General features: G+C 44.9%; 1 protein-coding gene across 2 annotated transcripts in view; it reads left to right on the forward strand.

The window, feature by feature from the left end:
* Positions 1-23,569, forward strand: part of KCP (kielin cysteine rich BMP regulator) — a 288,203-nt gene that overhangs the window by 66,020 nt on the left and 198,614 nt on the right. Inside the window, exons 1-3 of one of the 2 annotated variants that reach the window (XM_063926700.1) lie at positions 15,780-16,040; positions 21,505-21,722; positions 22,976-23,159. In XM_063926700.1, the coding sequence (XP_063782770.1) occupies positions 16,010-16,040; positions 21,505-21,722; positions 22,976-23,159 (433 nt within the window). In that variant the 5' untranslated portion in view covers positions 15,780-16,009. Of the gene's footprint in view, positions 1-15,779; positions 16,041-21,504; positions 21,723-22,975; positions 23,160-23,569 lie in introns of those variants that run through there. The other variant, XM_063926699.1, reaches the window with a different exon arrangement.

The following is a 23,569-nucleotide window of genomic DNA, read 5'->3' on the forward strand; positions in this document are numbered from 1 at the left end:
TAAACATATTGGAATCCATGTTTAGATATTTATGTGTTAGTGCATTCCTTCCATATGGCATGAAAATGGTAGGGTAATTGGCTCCCAACAACATTTTTTAACCCTTGTGTGTATGTGTGAGTGTACATGTGGTAGGGGATATAGATTGTAAGCTCCACTGGGGCAGGGACTGATGTGAATGACCAAATATTCTCTGTAAAGCGCTGTGGAATATATGTGCTATGTAAATAACTGGTAATAAATTATAATTAATGTAACAGAGTAAGCAGAAACATAACAGAGCTAAATTGTGTTGTTGTTTTTTAGTTTCATTAACTGACCTAAAATGTAGGTAACCTGGTAGAGTTCCTAAAGTCTTATTAAGCTTGGAATTGGAAATATTTGTGTTTCTTCTGCTGGCAGTTTCAGAAGTCTCTTCTAATAACCTTAATTATAAACTCAAACAATGTTATCTGCTTATTTAGGAATTCATTCATATGAATTCTACACATCTATCTGTGTATATAGGGGGCTAATCAGAATTGGTTGCAGATTCTGCTCCCGCAGCAAAACCTGCGACCATATACTCACATGCTGGAGGACGCCCAGCATGTGTGGCACCGCCCCATGATGCATTTGCAATTTAATTGCAAACACATTGAATAAAGGTCAACAACTGCCTGCGCAGCCTGGCTGCATAGGCAGGGGCATCGCCGACATGTTTCCATACGCAGGAAACGCAGGCTGTGTCATAGGCCGGCCTTGAAAACGGACATGACATGCTTGTGTTTCCCGATCTCCTCCCCCTCAACACTGTGTTGCCGCCCCCGTACGCCCATCACCTGTCAATCACCATGCGATCGCAACCTTCTAGGATGCAATCGCATGGTAAAGGGTCGCGCATGCGCACTGTGGTCGGTGCATGTGCGCATACCCTATGAATGAGACTGCTGCATGTGAAAGCAGCGGTTGCATCCATCCCTGAATAAGACCCATAGTTCAGTTCAGGTGCAGATTTTGTCTTGTTTTTTGATAACAGTTGTAGCATCATCATTTGTCTGCGGATCATGTGATCAATTCTTTGTGACATTTTTTGCAGTCTGGTGATGGTTGTATAAAGTAAGATTAATTATTGCTATATTTATAAACCATGTCGTTTTTCAATTACAGTAAAACATGAAAACATTAGGTAATGCAGATATTAATGCTGTAAATGTGAACAAAATGAATATTGTAAAAACACCTAACTTATAGAAGCTGAAAAAATGCACAACTTAAAATACCCTGAAAGCAATTGAGCCACAAAGACTGTTCCTAAACAGAAAGAAGCTTTTTCAGCCTTATTGAGTGCTACTTTATTTATACACAACAGCTTACTCTCCATTTGGATCGCCTATGGTATACGTATTTACATTACCATGCCTGTGTACAGTGGCTAAAGCTTTTCTAGGTTATGCCTCATTACTCTAATTAAAAAGCTTCTGAGACCCCTTCATCTTGCTAACAAGACCAGGTCCAGCGTCCCGCCTACTTCCCACATCAATCAGAATTCCTCCTCATGCCCCCATCCCCAGACCTTTCATTGCTCCCAGCTCCCTTTATTACTTCAGGATGTTTTTGTTACAGCTAAACAGACAAAAATAATGCGGGTTTGCTTGTTACGTTGTTCCACCAAAGAGAGAAACATCATAAAATGAAATACATAGCAGTAAAATGAACAAACTGAAACTAGAACATGTATTTCACAAAATAGAAGAGACATTATATACTGCCTGTAACACCATGATGAAACCATCTACTGTCATCTTTTGCTGTTCTTTCCAGTTTTCCTTAACTTTTAGTGAGACTTGGAAAGAAAATGATACAAACAAACAAAACTTGCAGCTTCCATCATCAGACTGTTGTCTTTGAAGAAAAGATTTCCAGATGTGAGCAGGAAGCTTATCTCAGTCTCCTGCTAATAACTTATATGTAAGCAGCTACTTCTGTAAACATTAACATCTCATAATATAATACATCATATACAGATAGATGTGAGCCCTGGGCTTATACAGTATGCATACAACTGTTTGTGCCCAGCCTCAGTCAGTGTGTTTCTACTTTTCTGTGCATAGCACCACAGCTTGTAAGGTGTTTCCTCTTGTACACAGAGCTGAGCATTGTCCCTCTGGAGGTATCAGCCCTATTGGTGACTCTAGTGAGGTCACAGAGTATGCAAGGAGCCTGGCTATTCTTAATAATGGAGCCCCTTCCAGGGACAGAAACTTAAGACAAACACAAACGTTTCCCCATATGCAGACATTCTGCAAACACTTTCAAATATCTCTGCAAACATGGACACAGTTGTGAAAGAAAGGAGTAGACATAGGAGGAATGGAGAAAAGTCAGGTAAAAAGGAAAATAAATAAATAAATAAATAAATAAAAAATAATAAAAAACAAAAACTGAAAATGTTTACAAGCTCTTTTTTGTATTGGTGCAGCTTTTCCGGTCAGTTTCTAAAGGTTAACGGAGTCCGTATTGCGCCGTTTAACAAACTTAACCACTAACTATCCCTACAGTCTACCATTATCTTGTAGTATTGTAGCAGGAAATACTGTAAGTGCTCCCAGGCTCTCTGCTCTGTTCAGCGGGTTGTAGCGGCTGGTCTTCCTCGTGGCTGAGTGGCTGGTCGCGTCTTCTCCGTGCAGGTGTCCTCTGCTTCTTCTGGTGTGGCTGCACCAACGCGTTTCATGCGTGCACACTTAATCATGATGTAAATGAGCCCCAAAGGTAGTACGATGTACTTGTTGAAGAAAATACGCAGATATTTTGCAGGATTTGTTCTTGTATTGTGTTTTACAAGACGTTCCATATAGTGTAAGTGGCCACGAGAAACCTTATTTCTCTAACGTCCTAAGTGGATGCTGGGGACTCCGTAAGGACCATGGGGAATAGCGGCTCCGCAGGAGACTGGGCACAAAAGTAAAGCTTTAGAACTACCTGGTGTGCACTGGCTCCTCCCCCTATGACCCTCCTCCAAGCCTCAGTTAGATTTTTGTGCCCGAACGAGAAGGGTGCACACTAGGTGGCTCTCCTGAGCTGCTTAGTGAAAAGTTTAGTTTTAGGTTTTTTATTTTCAGTGAGACCTGCTGGCAACAGGCTCACTGCATCGAGGGACTAAGGGGAGAAGAAGCGAACTCACCTGCGTGCAGAGTGGATTGGGCTTCTTAGGCTACTGGACATTAGCTCCAGAGGGACGATCACAGGCTCAGCCATGGATGGGTCCCAGAGCCGCGCCGCCGGCCCCCTTACAGAGCCAGAAGACAGAAGAGGTCCGGAAAATCGGCGGCAGAAGACGTCCTGTCTTCATCAAGGTAGCGCACAGCACTGCAGCTGTGCGCCATTGCTCTCAGCACACTTCACACTCCGGTCACTGAGGGTGCAGGGCGCTGGGGGGGGGGGGCGCCCTGAGACGCAATAAAAACACCTTGGATGGCAAAAAATGCATCACATATAGCTCCTGGGCTATATGGATGCATTTAACCCCTGCCAGAATACATAGAAAAACGGGAGATAAGGCCGCCGATAAGGGGGCGGAGCCTATCTCCTCAGCACACTGGCGTCATTTTCCCTCACAGCTCCGTTGGAGGGAAGCTCCCTGGCTCTCCCCTGCAGTCACTACACTACAGAAAGGGTTAAAAAAGAGAGGGGGGGCACTAATTACGCGCAGTATTAAAGATACAGCAGCTATAAGGGGAAAAACACTTATATAAGGTTATCCCTGTATATATATAGCGCTCTGGTGTGTGCTGGCAAACTCTCCCTCTGTCTCCCCAAAGGGCTAGTGGGGTCCCATCCTCTATCAGAGCATTCCCTGTGTGTGTGCTGTATGTCGGTACGTTTGTGTCGACATGTATGAGGAGAAAAATGATGTGGAGACGGAGCAGATTGCCTGTAATAGTGATGTCACCCCCTAGGGGGTCGACACCTGAGTGGATGAACTGTTGGAAGGAATTACGTAACAGTGTCAGCTCTGTATAAAAGACAGTGGTTGACATGAGACAGCCGGCTACTCAGTTTGTGCCTGTCCAGACGTCTCATAGGCCGTCAGGGGCTCTAAAGCGCCCGTTACCTCAGATGGCAGATATAGATGCCGACACGGATACTGACTCCAGTGTCGACGGTGAAGAGACAAATGTGACTTCCAGTAGGGCCACACGTTACATGATTGAGGCAATGAAAAATGTTTTACACATTTCTGATAATACGAGTACCACCAAAAAGGGGTATTATGTTCGGTGAGGAAAAACTACCTGTAGTTTTCCTGAATCTGAGAAATTAAATGAGGTGTGTGATGATGCGTGGTTTTCCCCCGATAACAACTGATAATTTCTAAAATGTTATTGGCATTATATCCTTTCCCGCCAGAGGTTAGGGTGCGTTGGGAAACACCCCCTAGGGTGGCTAAAGCGCTCACACGCTTGTAAGAACAAGGGCTCTACCCTCTCCTGAGATGGCCGCCCTTAAGGATCCTGCTGATAGAAAGCAGGAGGGCATCCTAAAAGGTATTTACACACATACTGGTGTTATACTGCGACCAGCAATCGCCTCAGCCTGGATGTGCAGTGCTGGGTTGGCGTGGTCGGATTCCCTGACTGAAAATATTGATACCCTAGATAGGGACAGTATATTATTGCCTATAGAGCATTTAAAAGATGCATTTCTATATATGCGTGATGCACAGCGGAATATTTGCCGACTGGCATCAAGTCTAAGTGCGTTGTCCATTTCTACAAGTAGAGGGTTATGGACACGACAGTGGTCAGGTGATGCGGATTCCAAACGGCATTTGGAAGTATTGCCTTATAAAGGGGAGGAGTTATTTGGGGTCGGTCTTTCAGACCTGGTGGCCACGGCAACAGCTGGGAAATCCACGTTTGTACCCCAGGTCGCCTCTCAACATGAGAAGACGCCGTATTATCAGGCGCAGTCTTTTCGTGGGCAAGCGGGCGAAAGGTTCCTCATTTCTGCCCCGTGACAGAGGGAGAGGAAAAAGGCTGCAGAAATCAGCCAGTTCCCAGGAACAGAAACCCTCTCCCGCCTCTGCCAAGCCCTCAGTATGACGCTGGGGCTTTACAAGCAGAATCAGGCACGGTGGGGGCCCGTCTCAATGAATTTCAGCGCGCAGTGGGCTCACTCGCAAGTAGACCCCTGGATCCTTCAGGTGATATCTCAGGGGTACAAATTGGAATTCGAGACGTCTCCCCCTCGCCGTTTCCTAAAGTCGGCTTTATTGATGTCTCCTTCTGACAGGGAGACAGTTTTGGAAGCCATTCACAAGCTGTATTCCCAGCAGGTGATAATCAAGGTACCCCTCCTGCAACAGGGAACGGGGTATTATTCCACACTGTTGTGGTACCGAAGCCGGACGGCTCGGTGAGACCGATTCTAAATCTAAAATCTTTGAACACTTACATACAGAGGTTCAAATTCAAGATTGAGTCACTCAGAGCAGTGATTGCGAACCTGGAAGAAGGGGACTACATGATGTCTCGGGACATCAAGGATGCTTACCTTCATGTCCCAAATTACCCTTCTCACCAAGGGTACCTCAGGTTTATGGTACAGAACTGTCACTATCAGTTCAGACGCTGCCGTATGGATGGTCCACGGCACCCCGGGTCTTTACCAAGGTAATGGCCGAAATGATGATACTCCTTCGAAGGAAGGGAATTTTAGTTATCCCTTACTTGGACGATTCCCTGATAAGGGTAAGATCCAGGGAACAGTTGGAGGTCGGTGTAGCACTATTTCAGGTAGTGTTGCGGCAGCACGATTGGATTCTCAATATTCCAAAATCGCAGCTGATTCCGACGACTCGTCTTCTGTTCTTAGGGATGATCCTGGACACAGTTCAGAAAAAGGTGTTTCTCCCGGAGGAGAAAGTCAGGGAGTTATCCGAGCTAGTCGGGAACCTCCTATAACCGAGCCAAGTCTCAGTACGTCAATGAAATGGTTCTGGGAAAAATGGTGGCTTCCTATGAAGCAATCCCATGCGGCAGATTCCACGCAAGAACTTTCCAGTGGGACCTGCTGGACAAATGGTCCGGGTCGCATCTTCAGATGCATCAGCGGATAACCCTGTCACCAAGCACAAGGGTGTCTCTCCTGTGGTGGTTGCAGAGTGCTCATCTTCTAGAGGGCCGCACATTCAGGACTGGGTCCTGGTGACCACGGATGCCAGCCTGCGAGGCTGGGGAGCAGTCACACAGGGAAGGAATTTCCAGAGCTTATGGTCAAGCCTGGAGACATCACTTCACATAAATATCCTGAAGCTAAGGGCCATTTACAATGCTCTAAGCTCAGCAAGACCTCTGCTTCAAGGTCACCCGGAGTTGATCCATTCGGACAACATCACGGCAGTCACCCACGTAAACAGACAGGGTGACACAAGAAGCAGAAGGGCAATGGCAGAAGCTGCAAGGATTCTTCGCTGGGCGGAAAATCATATGATAGCACTGTCAGCAGTATTCATTCCGGGAGTGGACAACTGGGAAGCAGACTTCCTCAGCAGACACGACCTCCACCCGGGAGAGTGGGGACTTCACCCAGAAGTCTTCCACATGTTTATAAAACTCGACAAGTATTGCGCCAGGTCAAGGGACCCTCAGGCAATAGCTGTAGACGCTCTGGTAACACAGTGGGTGTACCAGTCAGTGTATGTGTTCCCTCCTCTGCCTCTCATTACCAAGGTACTGAGAATTATAAGATGGAGAGGAGTAAGCACTATATTCGTGGCTCCGGATTGGCCAAGAAGGACTTGGTAACCGGAACTTCAAGAGATGCTCACGGAGGATCCGTGGCCTCTACCTCTAAGAAGGGACCTGCTCCAGCAAGGACCCTGTCTGTTCCAAGACTTACCGCGGCTGCGTTTAACGGCAGGGCGGTTGAACGCCGGATCCTGAAGGAAAAAGGCATTCCGGATGAAGTCATCCCTATCCTGATCAAAGCCAGGAAAGATATAACCGCAAAACATTATCACCGCATTTGGCGAAAATATGTTGCGTGGTGCGAGGCCAGTAAGGCCCCGACGGAGGAATTTTCAACTAGGTCGATTCCTACATTTCCTGAAAACAGGAGTGTCTATGGGCCTGAAATGGGGGTCCATTAAGGTTCAAATTTCGGCCCTGTCAATTTTCTTCCAAAAAGAACTAGCTTCAGTCCCTGAAGTTCAGACGTTTGTGAAAGGGGTACTGTATATACAGCCTCCTTTTGTGCCTCCAGTGGCACCTTGAGATCTAAATGTAGTTTTTGGGTTCCAAAAGTCACATTGGTTTGAACCACTTAAATATGTGGAGTTAAAATATCTCACATGGAAAGTGGTCATGCTGTTGGCCCTGGCCTGGGCCAGGTGCGTGTCAGAATTGGCGGCTTTATCCTGTAAAAGCCCTCATCTGATTTTCCATTCGGACAGGGCGGAATTGAGGACTTGTCCTCAGTTTCTCCCTAAGGTGGTTTTCAGCGTTTCACCTGAATCAACCTATTGTGGTGCCTGCGGCTACTAGGGACTTGGAGGACTCCAAGTTGCTAGACGTTGTCAGAGCCCTGGAAATATAGGTTTCCAGGACGGCTGGAGTCAGAAAATCTGACTCGTTGTTTATTCTGTATGCACCCAACAAGCTGGGTGCTTCTGCTTCTAAGCAGACTATTGCTCGTTGGATTTGTAGTACAATTCAGCTTGCACATTCTGTGGCAGGCCTGCCACAGCCAAAATCTGTAAAAGCCCATTCCACAAGGAAGGTGGGCTCATCTTGGGCGGCTGCCCGAGGGGTCTTGGCTTTACAACTTTGCCAAGCAGCTACTTGGTCAGGAGCAAATACGTTTGTAAAATTCTACAAAATTGATACCCTGGCTGAGGAGGACCTGGAGTTCTCTCATTTGGTGCTGCAGAGTTATCCGCACTCTCCCGCCCGTTTGGGAGCTTTGGTATAATCCCCATGGTCCTTACGGAGTCCCCAGCATCCACTTAGGACGTTAGAGAAAATAAGAATTTACTTACCGATAATTCTATTTCTCGTAGTCCGTAGTGGATGCTGGGCGCCCATCCCAAGTGCGGATTGTCTGCAATACTGGTACATAGTTATTGTTACCAAAAAATCGGGTTATTGCTGTAGTGAGCCATCTTTTCTAGAGGCTCCTCTGTTATCATGCTGTTAACTGGGTTTAGATCACGAGTTATACGGTGTGATTGGTGTGGCTGGTATGAGTCTTACCCGGGATTCAAAATCCTTCCTTATTGTGTACGCTCGTCCGGGCACAGTATCCTAACTGAGGCTTGGAGGAGGGTCATAGGGGGAGGAGCCAGTGCACACCAGGTAGTTCTAAAGCTTTACTTTTGTGCCCAGTCTCCTGCGGAGCCGCTATTCCCCATGGTCCTTACGGAGTCCCCAGCATCCACTACGGATTACGAGAAATAGAATTATCGGTAAGTAAATTCTTATTTTAAAATGCATGTAGCCATAGGGATCACTGTGCCTTATAACCAATGCAGGGGAATGGCATTAAATGTATGTGTCTCTAATTTCTCCCCCCCCCCCCCCCCCCCCCCCCCAAGGATATAACAGCTATATAATGGGGGTAAGGTGCAATCAGAACTGGACTATTCAGGGAGTCAGGGACATTGCTGCTATTTCAGGGAGTCTCCTGCAGAATGAGGTAGGGTAGGCAACTGTGGTTATTACCCAATTTAGTTTTATTACTGTTCTATTGCTGTTTTATTCCCTATTTTAAAATGCTATATAAGTAAATGTTAATAAATAAATAATATACACAACTATAAAATTATGCATACATGCAGACAGACATAAAGCTGGAACAGTAGAGTCATTGGGGGTCATTCTGACCCGATCGCTCGCTGCAGTTTATTGCAGCGCAGCGATCGGGTCGGAACTGTGCATGCGCCGGCGCATGCCGGACGGCCAAAGGCAGAGGCGTTGCTGGGCGGGAGGGGGCGGCACGGCGGCGTTTGGCCCGCCGTTATGGGGCTGCGGTCCGGCCAGCGCAGGCGTGGACGGACCGTGTGGGGGGCGGGCCGCAGTGGCTGTGTGAGGTCACACGCAGCCGCTGCAACCAGGGGTAGCGACGATCAACTCCCGTCCAGCCGCAGGAGCTGCACTGGCTGGGAGTTACTCAACAAGTACAAAAGCATTACCGCTGTGCGATGCTTTTGTACTTGTGCGAGGGGGGGCAGACAGACATGCGGGGCAGACTAGCCCTGTGCTTGGCGTCCCCCTGCATGTCTGGGAACATGATCGTAGCTGTGCTAAATTTAGCACAGCTACGATCAACTCGGAATGACCCCCATTGTGAACTGTATACAAATACCCCTTTCACACTGCCAAAAATAACCCAGGTTATTGCACGTGAATGCACAGTAACCCGGGATTTGTGCAGGGTGAAAGGGGCAGGGGAAATATCCCAAGTCTGGAAACCCAGCCTTTCAATTTGTGTGTAAAGCAGGGTTAAACAAGGGTAGGATCCGGGTTGTTGTGCAGTGTGAACGGGTTGCTGAGTCGATGCGACCAGCTCCCCTGTACACACTATAGTAGCAGGCGGCGCTTGGAGATCATCCATCCACCGTGACATGGTGACATAATCGGCACAGCAATATGCCGTGTCGGGGCCGCCAGTCTGAAAGGGGTCTGAAGTGGGTCGCACCCGGGAAAGACGTGTGTAGAAGTCCCGGTGGGACCTGCTATAGCAATGTGAAAGCTGTAATAGCCATGCAAGGTATTTGGGGGTCTTCCAGCAATATGGACATTAAATATGTGCTTCTACATCATACATTGCTCTTAAACAACTGTTGTACCATAGGATTGGTCTTTCTGTCCTGTACCACTTTATACTGCTGTGTATTACTAAGTGCTGCCAAGTGCTGGTCTGTCTTCTGATATCTTGTCTAATTAAAAGTGATCATATTTCAACATTGGTTTCTTATACCCCTTTTCCATCTAAAAACGCGGGTCACAGCCGGGAACCTGACATGAGTGCTACCCGACTGCAACCTGCGTCAGCCCCCTTTACATCTGCAGTCTCCATCCCGGCATATTGCTGGGTTGGTGACGCTGCTGTAAACGTGAAACGGGTCGCATCGACCTGGCTTTCGTTTACACTGCACAGCTTACCGTGTTGAACCCGTGTTCAACCCTGCAAGCTACCCGAGTTGGAATACCTAGATTATTCCAACTCGGCCCTTTTACACCAGCCAGCAACACGGGTAATGCGCGTTCATGTTCAATAACCCGTGTTGTATACTGGTTGGTATAAAAGGGGTATAAATGTTCCTCACTCTGCCAATACATTACTGCATTATCATAATTGGTAAATACTTGCAGTATTTTAAAAACATTGTTTTGGATCATTATACTGTGTGGTATTCGTATAGTCTCCCCCAGGTATTCTGGTATTCTTTCACACACCAAAAAATATACTGGTAGGTTAATTGGCTCCCAACAAAAAAATAACTGTAGTGTGTGTACAGGTGATAGGGAATATAGCGGGTTATTCAGGTTTGTTAGCAAACCAAAAAAGTTAGCAATTGGGCAAAACCACGTGAACTGCAGGTGGGGTAGATATAACATTTGGAGAGAGAATTAGATTTGGGTGGGGTATGTTGTTTCTGTGCAGGGTAAATACTGGCTGCTTTATTTTTACACTGCAATTTAGATTTTAGTTTGAACGCACCACACTCAAATCTAATTCTTTCTGCACGTGTTATATCTGCCCCACCTGCAGTGCAACATTGTTTTGCCCAATTGCTAACTTTTTGGGTTTGCTAACAAAACTGAATAAGGCCCATAAACTGTAAGCTCCACGGGGCAGGGACTGATTTGAATGGCAAAAATATTCTCAGTAGAGTACTGTGGAATACGTGTGCGCAATATAATGTAACTGGTAATAAATAATAGTAATAATTATATAATGGTATATCTCAGACAACAAAAATATAAAACATATTTTAGGCAAATGTTTCATAGAATGTAACCTCACACTGGACATAAAGTGACATGGGGAATAGCTGATGTCGGATTCTAAATTCTTCCCGAGGAGCTTCATATGGGGCTCCCATGTGTCCCAGTTGCAGAGCCGTAACTAGATTTTTTGGTGCCCTGTGCCAATTTTTTTCGATAGGAACATATGGGGCATGCTTTGGGGGAAAGGGGCATGAGAAGATTGACCCAGAGAAAGCCCACAATATACCTAACCCGATGTGTCCCCGGCGCCACACAGGGAGATGACGGGCGCCCGCTGAGATTGTGTTACCAGCGGGCGCCCGTATCTCCTCTACACCAAAAGCCGGAGGCAGGAGCTCAGTACTGAGCTCCGGCTTCCGGCGCTGTCACTGTGCGCCGTGCGCTATGGGAGAGACGTCAGTCATGACATCTCTCTCATAGTGCTGAGGAGCGGACGCCAAGAGAGTAGGACTGCAGCGGTCTGGAAGCGGGAGCGGGGCTCGGTGAGTATGGTGTGTTTTTTTCTTCCTTAGTGCAGCGGCGCATCTACTGGGGGAGGGGGGCATTACTACTGAGGGGGCATCTACTGGGGGCAAACTACGGGGGGACATTACTACTGGGGGGGCATCAACAAGGGGCATTACTACTGGGGGGGCATTACTACTGGGGGCATTATTACTGGGGGCTTTATAACTAGAGGGGCATCTACTGGGGGCATTAGTACTGGGGAGTCATCTATTGGGGCAAACTCCTGGGGGGCATTACTACTGGGGGCAGCTACTGGGGGCAAACTACTGGGGGACATTATTACTGGGGGGCATCTACTGGGGGCAAACTACAAAGGGGCTAACTACTGGGGACAAACTACAGGAGGGCATTACTACTGGCAGCGTAACTACAGGGGCATTACTATAGGGGGGCATTACTACTGGGGACATAACTACAGGGGCCAAGCTACTGGAGGCATTACTACTGGGGGCATAACTAGAAGGGGGGCATAAATACAGGGGCTAAACCACTGGAGGCATAACTACAGAGGATAAACTACAAGGGGGCAAACTACAGGGGGGCATTACTACTGGCGGCTAAACTACTGGGGGCATTACCACTGGGAGGCTAAATTAAAGGGGGGGTAAACTACTGGGGTCATAACTGCAAGGGCATTACCACTGGGGGTATAACTACTAGGGGGCTAAACGACTGGGTGCATTACTACAGGCAACATTACTACTGGGGGCAATACTACACAGGGGCATTACCATTAAGGGCATTACTACTGGGGGCCCTACTAATGAGGGCATTGTAAAGGGGGCACTTCATAAGGGGCATCACTCCTGGGGACATAAGGGGCACTACTATTGCAGGCATTGCATAAGGGGCACCACTACTATGGGGACTATATAAGGGGCACTACCACTGTGGGCACTACGAGTACAGTGGACAGTGCATAATGAGCACTACTACTATGGGCATTGTATAAGAAGCGCTACTGTGGTGGGCATTATGTGTATTACAGGGTGCTACTACTGTGGGCATTATTACTATTGTGTGATCACGCCCCATTCTTTTTGGAGACCACGCCCCTTTTTTTACGGCGCGTGCAATACCTTTACTACTTGGGTGCCCTAGGGAGGGGGGTGAGTTCCACCACCCCTCTAGGACCACTTTAAGCACTGTATATATATGTATATATATACAGGTTGAGTATCCCATATCCAAATATTCCGAAATACAGAATATTCCGAAATACAGACTTTTTTGAGTGAGAGTGAGATAGTGAAACCTTTGTTTTCTGATGGCTCAATGTACACAAACTTTGTTTAATACACAAAGTTATTGAAAATATTGTATTAAATGACCTTCAGGCTGTTTGTATAAGGTGTATATGAAACATAAATGAATTGTGTGAATGTAGACACACTTTGTTTAATGCACAAAGTTATAAAAAATATTGGCTAAAATGACCTTCAGGCTGTGTGTATAATGGCCCTCATTCCGAGTTGATCGCTCGCAAGGCGAATTTAGCAGAGTTGCTCACGCTAAGCCTACGCCTACTGGGAGTGTATCTTAGCTTCTTAAAATTGCGACCGATGTATTCGCAATATTGCGATTACAAACTACTTAGCAGTTTCAGAGTAGCTTCAGACTTACTCGCCATCTGCGATTAGTTTAGTGCTTGTCGTTCCTGGTTTGACGTCATAAACACACCCAGCGTTCGCCCAGACACTCCCCCGTTTCTCCAGCCACTCCTGCGTTTTTTCCGGAAACGGTAGCGTTTTTATCCACACGCCCCTAAAACGCCGTGTTTCCGCCCAGTAACACCCATTTCCTGTCAATCACACTACGATCGCCGGAGCGAAGAAAAAGCCGTGAGTAAAAATACTATCTTCATTGTAAAATTACTTGGCGCAGTCGCAGTGCGAATATTGCGCATGCGTACTAAGCGGAATTTCACTGCGATGCGATGAAAATTACCGAGCGAACGACTCGGAATGAGGGCCAATGTGTATATGTAACATAAATGTATTCTGTGCTTAGATTTAGGCCCCATCGCCATGATATCTCATTATAGTATGCAATTATTCCAAAATACAGAAAAATCCCATATCCAAAATACCTCGGGTCCCAAGCATTTTGGATAAGGGATACTCAACCTGTATATATATATATATATAGATATATATATATAGATATGTATATATATATATATATATATATACTGGCTGAACTAGCCATCGTTACCCATGTTTAAATTTTCCAGTTATTAAGTCATCAGTGAGTTGTAATTGACCACATATAAAAAATACTAAGCAGCTTAGCAGCTCTTCCAACACACCCATGAGGTGGCTGCCTAATGTCGTTTTAGTTTTTGGGGTATCGCCAGTAGCCCTAATCCCCAGTTTTCATTTCTGTTCAGTTTTATAATCACTTTTACATTAATTTCAGGTAACTGAAAAATGGTTATTTCTGTCAGTTATTAGAGTTCATTAACTACCTGATTAATATTTTTTCCAAAAACTGCTCAGAAATGTTGTTGTTTTGTTTTTTAGAACTGAATTAAGTTAAGAACATGTAAAAGTATGTCCAATACAATTTTCTTTTAAAAAAACACATATGTATAAGTCACACATACATTACACTGATGAGGGGGACATGTACTAAGCAGTGATAAAGCTGGAAAAGTGAGCCAGTGGAGAAGTTGCCCATGCCAATCAATCAGCATTGACGTAACATTTATAATTTGCATACTATAAACATATACAGAGCAGCTGTTGTCATGGGCAACTTCTCCACTGGCTCACTTCTCCAGTTTTATCACTGCTTAGTACATGTCCCCCCTCAGTGAGTCACATATACATCAGGACTGGCCAACCTGTGGCTCTCTGTTATGAAATCCCAGCATGTTTTGTCACAGTTTTGCTATTATGGAATGCTTAAACTGTGGCATGTTGGCATATGTAGTTTTCCAACAGCTGGTGAGCCACGGGTTGGCCATGTCTGCATACCTGATTACACACACATACGTCCATATATACACAAACATTCACTCACTTTCACCTGGCTTGCAGCTGCAACCATGTTGTAGAGAGGCACCATCGTTATGCCCCTCCACCTCGTAGCAAAATGTAACAATGGGTCAATTGGGAGGGGGCGGGGCCAAAATTACATGATCTTAATGGAATAGTTTTATATTGCGCCGCCCCCATTTGCCGCATGGGATGGGGCTAAATAAAACAGTGCTCCCTCTCCTCATCTGTCAGGTGGAGTTCTAGATACTCAGAACCCCCCCTGAGTGCGCCACTGCATAAGATACAACCATGTAAAGGAAAGCCCAGCCTGGTGTGGTCGCATCTGATATGACCATGCCAGGCAAGTGGTTAACGTTTTCACCTAGATCCATCCAGTGGAAAGCCCAGAACAGGCTCACTGGTTTAAAATGATTATTGATCTTTACTCACCACTTTGGCTTCTGATCTTAGGATTTGGTTCACTGTTTCTGCTTGGGTTTGGTGTCCTTCAGATAAGGTGTGACAAAATGTCCAGGTCGTAGCAGCTTGTGCGGCACACAGGGCAAACGCTGTTCATCCGTAGCCATTGTGTCAGGCAAGAAACATGGAAGGTATGGTGGCAGGATGATACAGCCATTTCCATTCCAACTTCAATGTCAGACATGCAGATGGTGCAGTACTCTACTTCCTCTCCTTCTGCAATAGTGCATCTGCTGTAGGTGGGAATACTGGGCAGAATGGGCCTCAGGATGTTCTCCGGCCTCAGGAGTTCTGCCCTAAGTGCAGCTGCCCGATTTTCACTGGAACTGGGCTCATTTCTTCCTCTTCCCAATGATGGTCCAGCTCTTCCACTTCCTGATGATGGTGCAGTTCTTCCTGATGATGGTCCAGCTCTTTCTCTTCCTGATGATGGTCCTGCTATTCTTCTACCAGATGATTGTCTTCCATTGGATGGTCTGCGGCGTCCTGACCTCAGCCATGTCTCACTGATGTTATGGGATGTTCCTTCATTTCCAAGCAGCTGGGCTAACTCCCTTCGGCTCATTGTAGATGGTGACAGTACCTACACAAATTTAAAAAAAAGGACAGAAATAACACAGATGTGATTGTGCGCTGAGATCCGGTGACTGGTGAATCGCTGGCAGCAAATTCTAGTGAGAAAACGTGATCTCTCTCGGGAGGCTCTTTCTCATGCGTCAGCAGCAGCTTCAACTCAAAAAATGCCAGTGATATTGCTGTGCACTGAGGTTTTATGCCATGGAGAATTTAAATATGGCATGCGGGCGGCAGTTGGTGATGGCAGTTGGTGAAGGCCATGCTTCATCTTCCTACTGATATTACACAGTGATACATGTGGGAATATGTGGGAAATGACATATTAGTGTTGAGGAATCATTACACCAAGAACAGGGTGGTTTGGGGGCATCTACCGAAATCATCTAATTTCTGCTGTTGGACCCAGTGAAATCAACTGTCATTGCTGCTGCCATCCCTACTTCTCCTTTGGTTATCTCTGTGGACTCAGTCATGACAGCTGCCAACATTATAACATTATATGGTATCTATCTATCTATCTATCTATCTATCTATCTATCTATCTATCTATCTATCTAAAATTGTGTGTTTAAATAACAGAAATCTCTCTTAATGTGATTGGACAGACTAGATTACATGACTGTGCATTATTTCCCAATGACCACACTGCTCCAGCATAACCATACACCTGAACTACTTCCAATTTTCACCAAAACCTCATCAGAAAGATACAGCAGCATCACCCCACAAGTGTAAATAACACTATCACTCACAGAGATAGTACTCACAGAAATGCAGCTTATCACTGCCTGACTGACAGCAGCACATCACTGCCTCACTAGTTTAATCACTCACACGGTTATCCAGTTACATGTTTATTCACTAAAAATAATGCAAATGAAACAGCCTTTTCTGAACTATTTTTACCTCCTTTTCTGTATCTGTTTTAACATATTGACCAAAAACAGGGGCAATTTTTTAACATAGATATACCACTATTGGCTGTGCAGTTGCACTCTGATATATATGGCCGCCTTGGGTAGTTAAGGGCCTTATGCGTATGTCAGAGCGTGACCGTACACCCAAGAGTAGTATATCTATTAAATATATATGCAGAAAATCTTTTATCACCATGGGCAGAATTAGTCCAATATGCATGTTGGTGGAATAATCATTTAGGCAGCGTCCCTCCATTCTCCATTCCTCAATGTAACAGCAGTATCTGCATAAAAATATAACAAGGGGAAGTACAATAGTAAAGTACAATCACAATACATAAAATAAACAATAAAAATGAGCAAATATTCAACTAAAAACCACGCACATTTCACAGATTGTCTGGCTAGAAAATCTGCATTTTGTATAGTCCACTCGCTGCTTATAACCTGTATTCACCTGGTCATCTGTCCGATAGCTGTACCACTCAATGCAGTTCATAGCAGTTCAGAGCTGCTTGGTTGGTACTTTATCTCCATCCACTTTACCTTTCTCCAAGGCTTAGTAAATAGACCCAGAGTGCTTATTCACCATACTGTATATGTTACAGGGTGGGAGTGTGGTGCTGTGATATCTTCACACCTACAGCCTGATACAGAGGAGCAGCAGCATACAGAAGTTAAAATGGCCTTTTAAACTCTCTTGTAAACCAATCCTCTTGTGGACCAAAAGAACTCAATGCAGACAAAATGTATTTATATTAGAGACTAGCTGTTATACCCGTTTTTCGCACGGGAGTTTCTGATTTTCATGGTTGTAAATATACATGAGTGTTAAAAATTTGGTAAATATATAGAGATATAAATTTGAGATGTCTTAAGGTAAATAAATATTAATCCATGGTTCTTGGCGTTACCCGAGCAGCACCAGTAGCAGATACGGTAAAAATTGACCATTTTTGTAGTTTCATAAATTCTATCCACTGGAGGTGCAATCCAAATTTTGATCCGATTGTCCATTTGGTCGTTATCATTGACGCAACTCAAGCCACGCATCGATGACTTAATTATGTTAGCTCCCTGTTCATCCTTTTCCTATTTCCCACCTGAAGAATTCCTATGTTAAATTTCAGCTTCCTAACATATCGGGAAGTAAGAGAATTAGTGATGAGTCAGTCAGTCAGTGCGTGAGTGAGAGATACGGTAACAAGTCACAGGAACATTTTTGTAGTTAATGAAATTCTAAACACTGGAGGTGCAATCTAAATTTTGATCCGATTGTCTGTTTGGGTGTTATTGTTCACGCAACGCAAGCCACGCATCGGTGATGACGTCATTATGTCAACCCCCCTTTCATCCCCTTAGGGGAGGTTTATTAACATTCTAATTACGTAGTTTTCCTATTTCCAAGCTGAAGAATACCGATGTTAAATTTCAGCTTCCTAACATATCGGAAAGTGAGAGAATTAGCGATCAGTGAGTGAGTGAGGTCTTTCGCATATATATATATATATATATATATATATATATATACTGTATATACAGTATGTGTATATATATATCACACATTTATAGACAACTTCAAGAAAATGGATTTGGACACAAATCCTCTTTATACCACATTCGTGCACTTAACTTGAGAGCTCGTTATTCAGTTACAGTACCCTTTATTAAATAGCACATTTCAATATTCTGCCATACCCAGGATTCAAGCCTATAACCTGTTGAATTATTATCAAACACCCTACTCATTGAGCTATTTGATCCTGCATAAAAACTATGAACACTATATGAAGCTACTGGTACATAATCAGCAATTGCAATGCTGATTATTTACTAGTAGCTTCATATAGGGGTATATGCAATTGCGGTCGAATTCTCGAAATTGTCGATAAACTGGACTTTTTCGCCCCAAAAAAAAAATTTGACAATGCAATTCAGTACTTTCCGTCAAAAAAACGGACTTTCAAAATTCGACTTTTTGAAATTCGACATTTGTCAAATTCGACATTTCTGCAATGGTACAAATGCGTCAATTCGCCAAAAGTATATTCAATTGAAGTTTGGAAATTCGACAACAGTGCTTTTAGACAGTAAATTCGTCATTTTCAATCCGCCACACTTTGGTGGCGGAATCTAATAAAAAAATGTTAAAGCATGTTTTTTTGGTGTTTTTTTTATTGGTAATAGCATATCTATTTATATTAGAAGGGATTAGGTACTTGGTTTGTCTATTTTGGAGGCACAAGTATTATTTATATATTTTTTAAAAAAAAAATATATATATATATATATATATATATATATATATTTTTTAAATGGAATGGTAAAAACCCGAAAAAAAATGGCGTGGGGTCCCCCCTCCTAAGCATAACCAGCCTCGGGCTCTTCGAGCCGGTCCTGGTTCTAAAAATCCGGGGGAAAAACTGACAGGGGATCCCCCGTATTTTTAAAACCAGCACCGGGCTCTGCGCCTGGTGCTGGTGCAAAAAATACGGGGGACAAAAAGAGTAGGGGTCCCCCGTATTTTTTACACCAGCATCGGGCTCCACTAGCTGGACAGATAATGCCACAGCCGGGGGTCACTTTTATACAGTGCCCTGCGGCCGTGGCATTAAATATCCAACTAGTCACACCTGGCCGGGGTACCCTGGGGGAGTGGGGACCCCTTCAATCAAGGGGTCCGTCCCCCCAGCCACCCAAGGGCCAGGGGTGAAGCCCGAGGCTGTCCCCCCATCCAAGGGCTGCGGATGGGGGGCTGATAGCCTTGAGAAAAGTGTAAGAATATTGTTTTTCCAGTAGTACTACAAGTCCCAGCAAGCCTCCCCCGCAAGCTGGTACTTGGAGAACCACAAGTACCAGCATGCGGGAGAAAAACGGGTCCGCTGGTACCTGTAGTTCTACTGGGGAAAAAATACCCAAATAAAAACAGGACACGCACACCGTGATAGTAAAACTTTATTACACACATGTCGACACATACATACTTACCTATGTTCGCACGCCGACCTCTGTCCACTTGTCCAAATTGAATCCACGTGTACCTGTGAATAAAATTATACTCACCTGATCCAGTGTCCAGATTATAATCCACGTACTTGGCAAAAAAAAAAAAAACGAACACCCGAACCACACGGACTGAAAGGGGTCCCATGTTTACACATGGGACCCCTTTCCCCGAATGCAGAGACCCCCCCCGTGACTGCTGTCACAGAAAGGTCTCTTCAGCCAATCAGCGAACGCAACGTCCTGGCACTCTGCTGATTGGCTATGCGCGTCTGAGCTGTCAGACAGCGCATCGCAAAGCCTCTCCATTATATTCAATGGTGGGAACTTTGCATCAGCGGTGAGGTCACCCGCGGTCAGCAGACGCGCATACAGCCAATCAGGTGAGTGACACGAAGTAGCGCTTCCTGATTGGCTGAAGGGACCTTCTGTGACAGCAGTCACGTGGGGTCCTGGCATTTGTGGAAAGGGGTCCCATGTGTAAACATGGGACCCCTTTCAGTCCGTTTGGTCCGGGTGTTCGTTTTTTTTGTGTGCCAAGTACGTGGATTATAATCTGGACACTGGATTGAGGTGAGTATAATTTTATTCACAGGTACACGTGGATTCTACTTGGACAAGTGGACAGAGGTCGGCGTGTGAACATAGGTAAGTATGTGTGTGTCGACATGTGTGTAATAAAGTTTTACTATCACGGTGTGCGTGTCCTGTTTTTATTTGGGTATTTTTTTCCCAGTAGAACTACAGGTACCAGCGGACCCGTTTTTCTCCCGCATGCTGGTACTTGTGGTTCTCCAAGTACCAGCTTGCGGGGAGGCTTGCTGGGACTTGTAGTACTACTGGAAAAAACAATATTCTTACACTCTTCTCAAGGCTATCAGCCCCCCACGCGCAGCCCTTGGATGGGGGGGACAGCCTCGGGCTTCACCCCTGGCCCTTGGGTGGCTGGGGGGGGGACCCCTTGATTGAAGGGGTCCCCACTCCCCCAGGGTACCCCGGCCAGGTGTGACTAGTTGGATATTTAATGCCACGGCCGCAGGGCACTGTATAAAAGTGACCCCCGGCTGTGGCATTATCTGTCCAGCTGGTGGAGCCCGATGCTGGTGTAAAAAATACGGGGGACCCCTACTCTTTTTGTCCCCCGTATTTTTTGCACCAGGCGCAGAGCCCGGTGCTGGTTTTAAAAATACGGGGGATCCCCTGTCAGTTTTCCCCCGGATTTTTAGAACCAGGACCGGCTCGAAGAGCCCGAGGCTAGTTATGCTTTGGAGGGGGGACCCCACGCAATTTTGTTTCGGGTTTTTTACCGTTTTTTACCGTTTTTTAAAAAATCGGATCAAAATCCGTCAAATCGGCCGTTTTTCGACAGCGGGACTGTCGAATCCGTTTTTTATTGAATATGTTGAATTTCGGCACCCACTTGCCGGAATTCGACGGTCGAATTGTGTCGAATTAAAAAACGGGCGAAAAATTGCCGCGATTCGCCGCTAATTGCATATACCCCATAGTGTTCATAGCCACACACTACATAGATCTGCTCAGCTGCAATGCTGATATTATTTTTACAAAGTACAAGGAAAGCTTCAAATAGTTTGAATTCTCTATCTTAGAATTATCTACCTTTCAATGTTAGGGCAGATATCGCACTGAATAGATTATCTGACTGCAATGCCACAGGCAATGAGTTTGAATCCTGGTTATGTCAGCATATTGAAATGTAATAAAGGACAGTGTAACTAAATACAAAAGAAATCTCAAGTTGAGTTCATGAATGTTGTATAGGTATTAGCCACAGAAGGGGTCAGCATAGGAGACAGCGGTGGTCAGGAGATGCTGGTCTTCAAAGAGGGGGAAAGCTGCAATTGAAACAGATAATTTACAAGTGCCAAAAACAGCGCCCCCTAGCCTGCAGTGCTATGTGCAGTGCCCCCTCCGCACACACCTAGAAACGGCCCTGCCCAGTTGTATAACTCCATGTTACATACCTGTTCAAAAAAAATGGGAGGGCTGCTGATGGACCATTTCAGGTGTGTTCTGTTTCCTCAGACTCTCTCCCTCTTCCTTATTCCTTGTCGGAGGAGCGGCACATGGATGATGAAGATGTACCCAGGCAGCCTAGAGCTCCAGACTTGTCTGACACACACCATTACCAGCAGCAGCAGAGTGAGGCTCCCTCAATTCCCCTCTCACAGGAAGAAAGGATGCGTAGGCTGGAGGAACTGGTACAGAGTCTGACCAACATGTTGGACATGGTGAAAACTCAGGTCAGTCGAGCAACATTTAAAGGGTTATTCGCCCTTAGCAACTATTATTTACTGATTTGTGCATGCCCCATACTGTAGCTGCTTCTAGTAGGTTTATGTTTGCTGTTTCTAGCGTCCTTTACTGTTTTTCACCAAGTTCTTTATATCATCCACTGTTGTTTATTATAATTGCCTTCCTATATGTCACAGATCAGCTATACTCTATACAGTCAATATACAACACAATATTTTATTTAATTATCTGAAAAAATAAAAAGTAAACTTAAACCTATAACAAATCAGAATCAAAACAGATGAAAAACTGATGACTATTTCTTGCACAATACAATATAACAATATATCAACCAATTCTTGAAATAACCCTGGAACTAATAAGTTATTTGCCCTACACATAAGGTCATTAGAAATCTGTGCAGTGACAGCTTCTCGTTGCCAGGCAGTATTTGTTAGGTCTCAGAATATTTTCTCGCTGGGTCATGTGAATAATACGTTCCTTTGGAGAATCTAGGAATGCATTGTTATTTCTAGATCAATTTCATGGATTTATTTCCTAAATTGGTTAAAACAGAGTAGTCCATATTGAATCTGGATTCAGATTGGGATTAAGTCGAACAATAGTCTTTATCAAATACAGACAGGCAGGCAGGCAGGCAGGCAGGCACATGTCCAAAGGATTTTATTTGAGACACTATTTTAGTTAATTTCTTCAATAGTTCATAATTAATTACCGCCATTCCAAGGCTCTTTGTTAAAACATATAATACTAATTGGAGTTCCCATAGTGTTAAGTATCATTCCGATCATGAGTTTCCACATGATGCTTTCAGACGCATTGTTCTAAGTATTTTTGGAATCAGCTTTACTTCCAAATGTGTTTTACAAGTAGTCCACTGGGAATTCCAGGCAGAGCAGAATTTAAGATAGATTTTCTTGAACTCCGGACAAAGCATGTTATTCTTACACTGAGTCACATCATGTCAGAATATCTAAAGCCCAGAACTGATAACAGTGTTCCCTGAGGTCTGGTTTTAATACTTTAGATAATTGTTCATTCCCTGGCTTAACATTCCCAGTGCCAGATAAATTCAATCTATTACAGTAGAGTTAATGTAATGGTTCATTGCAATGTGATACTTTAAAGCAAATAAATTTGAGCTCCCCAAAAAAGATTTGCCCGTCCGTTATATTATTTCCATGTCACCATGCCGTAATGTGGGAACCTAGAATATAACCTGAGAAATGTATGCCCACAGAATGTTGACCTCCAGACAAGGGTAAAAGCTCTGGAGAGCTGTGAATGCCGTCGACCCTCCTGTTTATGGGAAGGAAAAGAGTACCAGGATAGCGAGACCTGGAAGAAAGACACGTGTAACATCTGCGTGTGTGTGGGCGGCTCAGTAAAATGCTCACTGCGCAAGGACTGGCCTCAGTGTCTGAGTAAGTTGAATGTCCTGTGCACACTTTGCTCTCTATATAATTGGTTTTCTGTGAAGTCCAGCCTCTGCTAAATCTAGATTTTCATAGGTAACGTTCAGTTCACGCTAAGAAGATCATTAAGGGCCATATTTATAAAAATCTGCATTTTTAATGCGGATGTGATAAAAATAAATTTCATGTAAATTTGCAATGTGAAAATGAATATTTCACGCGGATTTACCATTTTTTACTTGCTAGGGGACATGCCCCATAATAGCCCATCCTGGCGAAGACCTGGAAGCCTAATCTATCACACTGCTTCATGGTGCGGGTCACCCGCAGCCAATGCCCATGTACAGCCATCTGCCTATTCATATGTCACCAGGGGAGGGGAACGGGGACAGATGCTTCACCAGTCTAATTTGTTAAAC

Source organism: Pseudophryne corroboree, chromosome 6 (assembly GCF_028390025.1).
Source record: "Pseudophryne corroboree isolate aPseCor3 chromosome 6, aPseCor3.hap2, whole genome shotgun sequence".
Classification (NCBI taxonomy): domain Eukaryota; kingdom Metazoa; phylum Chordata; class Amphibia; order Anura; family Myobatrachidae; genus Pseudophryne; species Pseudophryne corroboree.